This window comes from Hypanus sabinus, chromosome 2, assembly GCF_030144855.1.
Source record: "Hypanus sabinus isolate sHypSab1 chromosome 2, sHypSab1.hap1, whole genome shotgun sequence".
Taxonomy (NCBI): domain Eukaryota; kingdom Metazoa; phylum Chordata; class Chondrichthyes; order Myliobatiformes; family Dasyatidae; genus Hypanus; species Hypanus sabinus.
Window position 1 is genome coordinate 18,739,725 of NC_082707.1, and position 12,566 is coordinate 18,752,290.

The window sequence follows — 12,566 nt, forward strand, 5'->3', positions numbered from 1 at the left end:
CTTATATGCCCTTTCCTTGGCTTTTATGCAGTCCATAACTTCCTTTGTCAGCACGGTTGCCATTTGAAAACATGTTCTTCTGTGGGACGTATCTATCCTGCTCCTTGTGAACTTCAGCCACCTCTGTTCTGCCATCATCCCCACCAGCATCCTCCTCCAATCCACCTGGGAAAGCTCCTCCTTCAGGCCTCTGTAATTCTCTATATTCTATTGCGATACTGATACATGTGAGTTGTGCATCTCTCTCTCAAGCTCCGGTATGAATTCAAACAAATTATGATCACTGCCTCCTGAGGCTTCCTTTACATTAAGCTCTCTAATAAGATCTGGGTTATTACACAACACTCATTCTAAGAGAGCCTTTCCTCGAGTAGGCTCAAGCACAAGCTGCTCTAAAAAGCCATCTCATAGGTATTCAACAAATTCCCTCTCTTGCAATCTGATAGCAACCGGGTTTTTCCAATCCCCTTGCATATTGAAGTCCACCTTTACAATTGTGTCTACCTTTATTACATATCTTTTCCATCTCCCTTTTCAACCTTAACGCCACATCTTGGCTACTATTTGGAGGCCTGTATATGATTCCCGTAATGGTTTTTTTTACCTTTGCAGTTTCTTAACTCCACCCACAAAGATTCAACATCCTCTGACCCAATGTCACCTCTTTCTAAAGATGTAACTCCACCTCTTACCAACAGAGTCACAACATCACCTATGCCGCTGTCTGCCTTTTCAATACAAATTATCTCCTTTGATGTTAAGCTCCCAACTATGACCTTCTTTCACCGACTCAGTAGTGCCCACAAAGTCATACCAACCAATCACTGATTGCACCACGAGTTTATCCACCTTATTCCAAATGCATTTAAATGCATCGCCTTCAGTCCTGCTTTTTTCACCCTTTTGAATTTTGCCTCTGTGGTACCATTTAACTCTTTGCTCTGTCTACATTTGTACCCAATCATTGGCTTGTCCTTCCTTGCATTTATGTTATGCCCATCATCTATTTGTAAATCCACTGGCTCATCCTCAGCTGCATCCTACTGGTTCCCATCCCACTGCCTGACTAGCCAAGAACCTATCAAACTCAGCTTTAAATATTCTCAATGACCTGGCCTCCCCAGCAGTCCATGGCGATGAATTCCACGGATTCACCACTCTCTGGCTAGAAATGTAGAAAGAAACATAGAAAAAATACAGCACAATACAGGCCCTTTGGCCCACAAGGCTGTACCGAACTGTTCCACGCACTCACCACTCTGCGTGAAAAACTTACCCCTGACATCTCTTCTGTAACTACTTCCAAGCACCTTAAAACTATGCCTTCTCATGCTAAGGAAATTCTTTTTTAACTGTTTACTAAATGAATGTCCTTGTACTTTGAGACTGTGCCCTCTGGTTCTAGACTCACCCAATATAGGAAACATCTCTGCATTTACTCTGTCTAACCTTTCAGTTTTCAATAGGTTTCAATGAAATCACCCTACTCTCTTCTAAACTCCAGTGAGTACAGGCCCAGAGTCATCAAACACTCCTCATTCCCAGAATGATTCGCGCGAACCTCCTTTTTTCTCTCCTTATCTCCTTTGAATTTATTCCCCTCACCTTATATGCATGCTCTCTAGTATTAGACTTTTCAGCCCTTTGTAAAAGGTGTTGCAATATTTCTAGACATGGCTCTTCAACGGCACCTTTCAATATGAGTCCTGATGAAGGGTATCAGTCTGAAGAAATTCAACATTACATCTAAAAACTGGAAAGACATTGCACTCAATAGATACACCAGGAGGAAATCTGTTCAAGAGGGAGCTGTGCTGCATGTGATTGACCTCCACTGGGCCACAGAGAACAAGCGGCAGCTCCAACAGGAGAGACTGATCAACTAAAAGACTCAACCACTACCAAGAGCCACCCTTGCTCACACTGCACCAGAATATGCGGATCCCCGGTCAGCCTCCACAGCCAGCTGAGGACCCACCAATGAACAAATCCTTAGGAGAACACCGCACTTAACTCAAGTGATCACACTATTATTGGTCCAAAAACATCAACTGCTTATTCCTCTCCACAGAGGCTGCCTGATATCCTGTCCCTCCAGCATTTTGTGTGTGCTATGCCGAAGATTTCTAGTAATTGCAGAATCTCTTGTGGTCTCTGTATGAAAGAGGCTTCACTCTTTTGCAGATCAGTATGGAGTTGAGGGCTTGGATGACCTACTTCTCTGCTGAAAATATCTCTACTTCTTATCCTTATCAAGTTAACCCGCCTAGCAGGTAATAACAGCTAACTAGTTAACTATAGCACTAAGATGCCAACAAGTTATCATCTCTCTAACCTTGAGCTTGTTGTTCTGCAAGGAAGTGTGAAGAGGGGACCCTGCTCCATCTACAGACCTCTTCTGTGAATACCTGCGTTGGCCTGGCAACCATGGCCTCTTCACAAGTGGCACTCCACTGACTCAAAACCCAATTGGATGAAGACGCCTATTAATGGAATCACCTTATTTCCAAGCTCTCATACTGCTTTAAAAATATTCAACCAACAGCCAGGGAAGTTGTATGTTGCCCCGACAACCATAGAGGGCAGCCATCAATACTCAGTATTAATAGGTAAGTTCAACTATTGAGAGATGGTTTTCCTTTGAGAAGGGGATTATACTGTGACTTCTTTTCTTCACAACACTGTTGTTCATTGGGTTGAAATTGAATGAAAAATAGATGGAAGACTTTCCATTTCTTATCACACATTTTAGCTTTTGCTGAACAAAGTTTCTCAATTTCTGTCCATGCAGCCTGCCCTCACAGAATCATACAGCATGCAAACAGGCCCTTTGGACCAACACTTCCATGCTGACCAAGATACCCTAACGCTTGTCCCATTTTCCAATATCACTCTCAACCTTTCCCATCCCTGTACCTGTCCAGGTGTCTTTTAAATCGTGTTCCTGTATAGCTGCTGCAAATCTACAAAGTTCACAACATATGTCAGTGATAATAAAGCTGATTCTGATTCTGACCCTGTCTACGCCCCTCATGATTTTATTCACCTCTCTACAGTGAGCACTCAGTGTCCTACAGTCCAATAAATAAAGTGCAAACAGCCTTTCTTCCCTGAGGTTTAGTGAGACTAGAGCTCATGGGTTGAGAGTCAAAGGTGAAATACTTAAGAGGAACATGAGGAGGAACTTCTTTATTCAGAGGTTGGTAGGAGAGTGGACTGAGCTGTCAGCTTTTAATAGAAATTTTGATGGATACATGGAGGGTTATGGAGGTCTGTGGTCTTGGTGCTGGCTGATGGAACTAGGCAGAATAATAGTTCAGCACAGACTAGATGGGCTTGCTTCTGCATTCTATGACTCTGCAACTCTGACTCTCTACGACGTTAGGGCCCAAACTCTGGCTGAGTGGCCCTGCCGTGTTACAGTGAGATCTCCTCAGATAGTATCACTCCCAAAGCCAAAAACATTGATACAGATGCACTGCACTGCCTAACGATGGTGTTCACCAGCCTTTTAACCGAGCAGTTCTGGCCGATGCCAGGAGCACACAAACATCTGTCGTTGTTCGGAATCCAGACACAACACATAGACATTCAAAATAACTGTGTGAGGTGAAAAGACTTATTCACACATGAAAATGCTGGGCAGATTTTTTTTCTCTCAAAGAAAGGGGGCTTTGGTTAACACACACTCTAACGTCAACAATATCACTGTCCAGTTAACATAATCTCTCCATTCACCCCTGCAATCATTGCATGACATCAGTATGAAACCTTGCTCAGTACGGTATAACATAAACAGTGACTCATCTGTAAAGGAATCAATGTTTTGTGACCATGCCAATTTCTGTCAGAACACTCAGGAGCGATTGGAAGCTCCATCTAGCATAGTTCCCAGGATATAGAACCTTGCACACACACACACACACACTCATGTGACAGTAAACACGCTCATGCCCGCGCAACAATCAACAAAGAATGAAGGCCATTTCAGTACTTACTTTCAGCGAGTCAAAGCAGGCGATGACACGTCCGTTTTCCACCTGACAGCTTTTGGAAGGATGTGCAAATTTACATTCCGTGTCGGGCCGGGAGCAAGTGCCTCTCTGGAATTCTCGGCACACTTCCAGCGTCAGCCATTTTGTGTCCCGTATCTGTGCCACACTGACAGCCATGTTTGTGAGTGAACGGATATCCCAGGGGATTAACAGGCAGATTGCGGTGCAATGCGGATCGGTCAAAGAAGGCTCTTGAGCTTGTTTGGCAGGTGGTTGGTGGGTTAGAAGGAATTAAAAGAATACTCCTTCACGTTTCGATGACTATTTTGCAGTAAAGATCACCACGGATACGTTTCCCCTGTGAGGAAGCTCCTGGCATTAGCGGGGCGAGGTGTTCTTGAAGTGAATTCAATTTTTAACAACAAAAAGCTTTCTTTTCTTTATACTTCCACTGAAAAAATGGTAAGCAGAAGTACACCAGAACTGTAAAGGGCTTTGGATCCTCAGTGATGCATTACTTGAAGGCCACTTTGAATCCAGTGAATTGGGATGACCTTTTTTTTGCTGAGTGTGTGTTGCCCAGTTACTTTCAGTAGATCGATCCAAAATGTAATATCGAACTCGTTGATTTGGCAAATGTTGTGAGCAATCGATATCAGTAAGTCTGCCACTCCACTTGCAGAAACTCAAAACAATCCGATTTTCAGTTTTATGTTCTCGTAATTCCCTTAGTTTGTCTCAGGTGGATCTTTCCAGAAGAGTTGCTTTGTTTTTGATTTGATTTGTAAAGTTATAATTCTTTGCTCGTTACAGTAACATAGCAAGAGGAGAAATGCCAGCCTGAAATACTGTCAATAGTTCTTCCTTCACTCTACTTTTCTCTCCCTCTCTCCCTCTATCTCTCTCTCTCTTTAAGGTGGGAATGAAGGGGAAGGGGGGTGAAGGGGAAAGAGGACAGGGGTAAGGGGGGGCGGCCAGTCGTTCTAAAGCTGGAGGGGATGGATGTGCGGTTGACGCAGTCTAGCTGGTAGCAAGCAAGGCAAAAAAAAGCAGAGACTGCCCTAGAAGCTGTTCCAAGCAGCAGAGATTCCAGGAAAGGCACTTCTCAGTACCAACCTGTAGGAGAAACAGATACATCAACATTTTACCAACCAGCATTTAACTCCTCTCCCACACAAAGAAACCGAGGAAATTAAAAACCCTTCCTGTGTCAAGATGGAAGTAACATGCAAGAGGCAAGTCTACCTGCTTACGCGGCAAAACCACAAACAAATACTTACAGAGCAGCGTAATGCAGCCAGTTGATGGACATTTGTAAAATAATGGGCCGGTTCCCCACCCCCAGTGAAGCAATGCATGATAGGGAGATGACAATCAGGGAGAGCTTGCAGCGATGTTCGGGCAGGGTGCCAACAGTGTGGGCTGTCACATGAAAGGTTGCGCCTGTGAGACACACACGCAGCTGTGCTGCAAAGCGCAGAGAATGCCCCTCAGATGCAGTGGGCCCTGCTGCCTTTTGTATCCACCCAACATGCGGTTAGTTGATTAATCCGCGTTAGTGTTTCACCAGCTTCGAGCAAGGGCCAAAGCACCTGCAGAACCTCTCTCACGCGCATGCACACGCACACGCACACACACACACACACACACACACACACACACACAATGCTCGCACTCTCACTCGCGCATTCACATCTGCAGTCGATGCACGCGCTCGTGCTTGTGCCCTCGTGCAGGCTTACGCCACCGTGCACACGCACGCAGCTCCTGCGTGCATGCACACGTGTGGCGGCTGTGCACGCGCACACAACCGCTGACACTTGTGTCCAAGCGAAACACACTTACACACTTGCACACGCACACAGAGAGGTCAAACCAAACACTGCAGAGTCTGCAGTTAAGTTGGCAAATGCCTGAGGCACGGACTCAGTAACAGCTTCTACCGTCTGGAATGAACCGGAGAGAGAGAGAAGAAGGGGTCTGCCGTGAATGCTACATTCTCTTCTCCCCTTGCACCCCCACCCTCATCCGTAGCCCACCCACAACCACTATCATTCCCCCCCCTCCACCCCCACCGCAGACCCCAAAACCAAGTGAAGTCCCACAGGCTGGAGGTGGTACATCGACTTATAAACTGCTCCATTCAGTCAGTGATCACTTTTTTTTCTTAATACATCACAGCCAAGTCAGATATTAACAAAAGCTGCCTTTATGGTGACCTCTTTTTTTTCCGCAGTGAGGCTCGTGTTAGACGGGGAACAGAGGAATCACAGTGCTGTCTGACTGGCTGGCAAAATCCAAGGGCTGCCAAAGGAAAATGTGATTCCATTACAGTGGCATTAAAAATTAAGCAAGATAACTGATGTTAGCGAGGCTGTTTGCTTTCAAACTCATCCCAATCCCACCCCTATCACCAGGGTGCGGCTGCGTAGGGTTACAGTAGGGTAGTCGTTTATGTCGTGGATCAGAAGGCGCGGGGGGGGGGGTGCGGTGGGGGGGAGCTAACCTCATTAATCCGGAGGCGTGAGTTCAAATCCCGACACGGCTGCCGGAGAATTTAACTTCAGTTAGTTAAATAAAGAAAGAGACTTACAAAGCAAGGAGAGTCTAAGTGAAACAGCTGGACGGTTATAAGAAAAAATGGTCTGGTTCACCAAAGTCCTTCAGGGAAGGAAACACGGTTGGTCTGATCTACACGTAACACCATACCCAGCATGATGGTTATCTCATAATGGCTTCCCCAGTTTAAGGGCCAATAGATTCACTCAGTGGCTATATTGTTAAGTACTTTACAATTTACTTTATTTGTTTAGAGATACAGCACAGTAACAGGCCCTTCCAGCCCAACGAGTTTGCTCTGCTCAACTGCACCCATGCGGCCAATCAGCCTACTAACCCGTAGGTCTTTGGAATGTGGGAGGAAATTTGGAGCAACCGGAGGGAGTCCACTCAGTCACGGGGAAAACATATAAACCCTTTATCGAGAGTGCTGGGAAACAATTGTTATATTTTTGCACTCCACTGCTGCCACAAAATGACATAACAGAAGTCAGTGATAACAAACCAGACTCTGATTAACTCCATTGCCTCTCATTTTGACCTAACAGATCCCAGATAGAAGGGGAAATTTCTATTCAACTTGCTGAATATCATTGCCAACAAGGCCCAAAAGATTAGACTATCCGACCTTGGGTGCATTTGGACCAGTGTCGTCATTAATGGCTAGTTTTATTCTTCACCTTTATGCAGCATTCCTGCTAACCCTCATAACCTTTCAACCACTGGCTGCTTTGTAGGAGTTTCCCGTGCTCGCGGGGGTAGCTGCGTCCCACACGCAGATCAGATTTCACTGTTCCGGGTGCTTTGGGACACCCTGGAGGAAAGTGGTTCATTTCTCACTCGTATTCACAGCCTGGGTCCCGACCTGCCACACTGACCATGCTAGGCCTCCACAGACGCTGCTTGACCTGCTGCTTTCCACCAGCGGCTCATGTTTGCCATTGAGGATAGCTGTCTTCTGCGGCTGTGTGATTTCCCCACATGAGCTGTTCCTGGTCCCACTCCAGCCTATACAAAGGCCTCCAGGCTTGTTGAAAGGACAGGTTCTGATCCCGCTTCACTTATTCGATGGACATCAGAACATACAGTGAAATGTGTCATTTGTGTTCACAACCAAGCAACCAACACAACCCAAAGGTGTGGTAGGCATGTGGTATCACCACATATTCCAGCACTGACAGAGCATTCCCCCAATGCTCAGCAGAACAATACAGAAAAGAAAAACAACAACGGCAGAGCTCCTTCTCTTGCAGAGGGACAGTCCTCCAGCTCCAGGACTGGCCTCCGACCTCCAGGCTCCAAGCTTCAGACACTGGATTTCAACCTCTGGACTTCCGATCAACTTTTGGGCCCCGATCATTGGTACTAACCCCTGGACTAACTGAAGACCTTGAACTCCAGGGTCAAATCTGGGAGCATCGACTGACCAGCCCTCTGACCTCCAGCTTGTGTGGCCTCCGAGTGCCGAGAGGAACTGAAGATGTCCTCTGTCCTAAACCTGAACCCGACCGCTAACTCCCTAAAGTCATCCTTACAAACTTTAAAAAAAAAACAAGCTAAATCTGAGCCACAGTCTTGACAGAGACTGCTCTGGCTTTGCACTATTGATGAAGTGCCAATTTTTTCTGGACTGCCCACCCTTTTTCTTCATTTCATCAATAGCTCCCCTTGTACCTGTGGATTATATCCATTGCTCCAGTCACACTTACAACCAGCACCAACTTAATCTGATATAACTGATTGGCTTTCCACTATTAACACATTTAATCTACTTAATTGGATTATATTTGCATCAACTGCTTATTTTGCATGAAATTTCAATCCTCAAACTCATACTTATTATTTTATCTGCATAATTAGTTGGCGTTAGACCTAGTAATTGAATTAAACAAAAATCTTTGTGATCCAGGAACTTGCTGAGCACAGTGTCAGCCACCAGTACTGTACACATTGAAGAATACAACACATATGTCACCTAGGGGCCACCCTGGAATGGACACTAAAACCCACTCAACTCTTCTTTGGTACACCCCATACTGTCCACTCATGACCTGAAGCTGTTGGCATGGTAGCATAGTACAACATTATGAAGGGTATAGATAGGTTAATGGAAGCAGGCTGAGGTTGGATTAGACTACAAACAGGTCGTGGGTTAAGGGAGAAAAGTGAACATGGTGGGGGGGGTGGGGAGCTTCTTCAATCAGAGAGTGCTGATAGTGAGCTGCCAGCACAAGTGTTGGATGTGATTTCAATTCCAACATTCAAAATAATCTTGGGTGGGTACATTGGCGGCAAGGGTATGGAGGGCTATGGTCCCAGTGCAGGTCGAAGGGACTAGGCAGCTTAAGTGGTTTGGCATGGACTGGATGGGCCGAATGGCCCGTTTCTATACTGTAGTTTTCTATGACTCCAGCAGTTACACTTCATAGCACTAGTTATAAGAATGAGGTTCAATTCTTGTCTTGTCTGTATGGAATTGGTATGTTCTCCCCGTGTCTGTGTGGGTCTCCTCCAGGTGCTCGTGCTCCCTCCCATATTCCAAAGATGTACAGGTTAGGGTTAGTAAATCAGGGGCATGTAATTTTGACCCCAGAGGTGTGGAGACCCTTGTGGACTGTCCCCTGCACATCCTTGGACTCTGTTGGGCATTGACGAAAACGGGACATTTTACTGTATGCTTCAAAGTTTCGAGGTACATTGACAAATAAAGCTAATATTTAATCATTACTCTTTAAAATATGGTCATCCTCCAATACACCCTGAAACACCCTTTAGTGTACTCTAGATTATATAATGGTGATCCCATATATCCTGTACTGTAGTCTTGTACTTAGATAGTAAGTTCACTTGTGCAGTACTGTGCAAAAGTCTTGGGCACATATACCTCTATATAGCTAGGGCACCCAAGACCTTTGCACAGTACAGTAGCAATTTTATGTATTGTACTGGACTGCTACCACAAAAACAGAACAAATTTCATGACATGTATGAGTAATGATAAACCTGATTCTGATGTGCGTCTTTATTGTGGACTGAGAGTGGGCAGGGGTATCATGGTAGAGTAAAGGAGAAAAGGAGGGGGGAGGGAGCTGGAAGCATCAGAGGGACAGTTCATAATGATGGATAAACCAGTTGTTTGGAATCAAGTGACCTAGACCGGTGTCTGAGGGCTGGGTGTGTCTGTGCCCATGCTACCCCCCCACTCCTGGCACTCCTCTGTCATCTGTGGCACTCCCCTCCTGTGGCGCTTCACCCTCAGCATTCACAACACCAACATCATTTGCTCCCACTAGATTTACAAACTCGCTCCCTGCTCCACTTTGACAAGTACTGTACTGTGAAAAACTCTAAGGCACCCTAACTATATATATGTGCACAAGCCTTTTTGCATAGTTCTGTACTTTTACTTTTTAAGTCAGCTGCTACCCATTGTCAACTAAAATCTGCCATGGACTGCACTATATCCTGCAACATCTGGATCGTCCTGGGACCTATGCTCGGATGCTGTTTGTGGATTTCAGTTCAGCGTTTAACACCATCGTCCCTCATACCCTCTGCTCCAAATTGTCTCACCTCACTGTGCCACCTGACCTCTGCGATTGGATTTACAGCTTCCTGACCAACAGAAGTCAGCAGGTAAGGATGGGACAGGTCAACTCGGATACTCGAATCACCAACACCGGCGCCCCCCAGGGGTGTGTCCTCTCTCCACTGCTGTTCTCCCTCTACACCAATGACTGCACCTCCTCCAACCCCTATGTGAAGCTTTTGAAGTTTGCAGACGACACCACCGTCATCGGACTCATCCAGAACAGTGATGAGTCTGCATATCAACAGCAGGTGGACCAACTGGCGCACTGGTGCAGTCGGAACAATCTGGAGATGAACACACTCAAGACAAAGGAGATGATAGTGGATTTCAGGAGACATCCCCCCGTTATGTCCCCCCTCACAGTCCTCGGCAGCCCTGTGTCCACCGTGGAGAACTTCAGGTTCCTGGGAACCACCATCTCTCAGGATCTGAAGTGGGAGCAGAACATCAGCTCCATCCTGAAGAAGGCCCAGCAGCGGATGTACTTCCTACGGCTCTTGAGGAAATATGGTCTGCCTCAGGAATTGCAGCTGCAGTTCTACACTGCAGTCATTGAGTCTGTCCTGTGCACCTCCATCACTGTGTGTTTTAGAGCCGCCACCAAGCAGGATAGAACCAGACTACAGCGCACAGTGAGGACTGCCGAGCGCATCATTGGAGCCTCCCTGCCCTCTATTGTGGACCTGTACTCTTCTAGGTTGAAGAAGAGGGCGGGGAACATCATAAAGGACTCCTTCCATCCTGCGCACGGACTGTTTGAACTGCTTCCGTCTGGTAGGCACTTCAGATCCCTCCAGACTAAAACTAATTGGCACTGGAGAAGTTTTTTCCCTACTGCGGTCACTTTGCTGAATAGTTAACTGCTGGTTAACTGTCGGCTAACTATTACTTGGATTGCACTACTTGTATGTATAATCTATATTTTCATTTATATTTATCATCTGTTATGAGCAGAGAGACAACATCTGCCGGAAGTAAATTCCTTGTATGTGTACAGGTACTTGGCGATTAAAGTCTGATTCTGATTAGACTTGAGGTAGAGTTAGTTACAATCAGGATGTCTGGGGGAAGAAAATATAGAGATGTGTGTCATTTCGCAACATTATCCTTGTCTATACTTGGCTGTATTAATCATGGTTCCTTTCTTCTGAGGAATTAGTTCTGTCTTTCCAAAGATTTAGTAAAAGAGGGTTTCTAAATATTCGGGCAATTGGAACTAGTTGGAGTTCCTCATATCTCAATTGTATCTCACTGATCAATACTCTCGACAACAGATCATTACCACTGATTCTATTTTTGTCTCCATCTTATTGGATTTTGTCCTGGATTTTTACTGGCTTTGCCCTTTCCGTTTTCTCCTCTGCAAAACACCAGAAAAACCGGGAGCGGCAGGTACGACCACAAAGAAGAGGTTCATGCACAGAAACTATTTGGATGTTTATGGGCCAGATACAGGAAAGTAGGGACTAAGTCAGATAGACACTGATGATTTGGGCCAGTGAGCCTGCTTTTGTGTTGTATAACTCTAGATTGGTGGAGGGGTGGGGATACGTCTCTACCAAACAATGTGTAGGGTGCTTCTTCCCTCCGCTAGCCTGCAGGTCATCCTTAGGCAAGGTGAAGCACCTGCTTAGCCCCCTCCACCCAATCAGGGTCACGTGAAGCCATGGGAGCAGGTAGTGGATGGTTGTATGAGCAGCCAGTGCATATCACAAGTTATGCAACCACTGATGCCAGGCAAACAATCTCTGAAGAGTATTGATAATGGCTGGGGTTCACCCACCTTGTAAAGACACTGCCCAGAAGGAGGCAATCGTAAACCACTTCTGCAGAAAATATTGCCAAGAACAATCATGGTCATGGAAAGGCCATGGTCACCCACATCATACGACATGGCACATCATGAATGAACAATAACTTTATTAGGTGCCCCTGTGCACTTGATCATTAATGCAAATATCTAATCAGTCAATCATGTGGCAGCAACTCAATTCATAAAAGCATGCAGATATCTTCATGAGGTTCAGTTGCTGTTCAGCCCAAACATAAGAATGGGGGAGGAAATGTGATCTAAGTGACTTTGGCTGGGGGATGATTGTTGGCATGAAAAAATTTTAAGAATTATCCATCAAGCAGCAGTTCTGTGTGAAACTGCCTTGTTAATGAGAGAGATCACAAAGAGCAGAACACCACAAACATACACTCAGTGCTCACCTTATTAGGCACAAGGGGTATCTAATAAAGTGGCCTCTGAGTGTTTGTCACACAAAGCCTTCTTCTTGCAATATTCTTTCACTTTGCCTGAAGTTTGAGAATCTTATCTTCATCCATTCAGATCCCGTGCTCTGGAATTCTCTCTGGCCACTGTTTCTTTCTTTCCCCTTTTAACCCAAATGATATTCACCCTTCTGATGATACTA

The 12,566-nt window shown here is 45.6% G+C and overlaps 1 protein-coding gene across 12 annotated transcripts in view; it reads right to left on the bottom strand.

The window, feature by feature from the left end:
- The window catches only part of mbnl1 (muscleblind-like splicing regulator 1), a 322,821-nt gene that overhangs the window by 177,994 nt on the left and 132,261 nt on the right, over nt 1-12,566 (bottom strand). For 10 of the 12 annotated variants that reach the window (XM_059992574.1, XM_059992595.1, XM_059992565.1 and 7 more), the window contains one exon: nt 3,999-5,111. The exons of 1 other annotated variant lie outside the window; for it this stretch is intronic. In XM_059992574.1, coding sequence (XP_059848557.1) covers nt 3,999-4,172 — 174 coding nt within the window. In that variant the 5' untranslated portion in view covers nt 4,173-5,111. Of the gene's footprint in view, nt 1-3,998; nt 5,112-5,275; nt 5,297-12,566 lie in introns of those variants that run through there. One more of the 12 variants, XM_059992613.1, reaches the window with a different exon arrangement.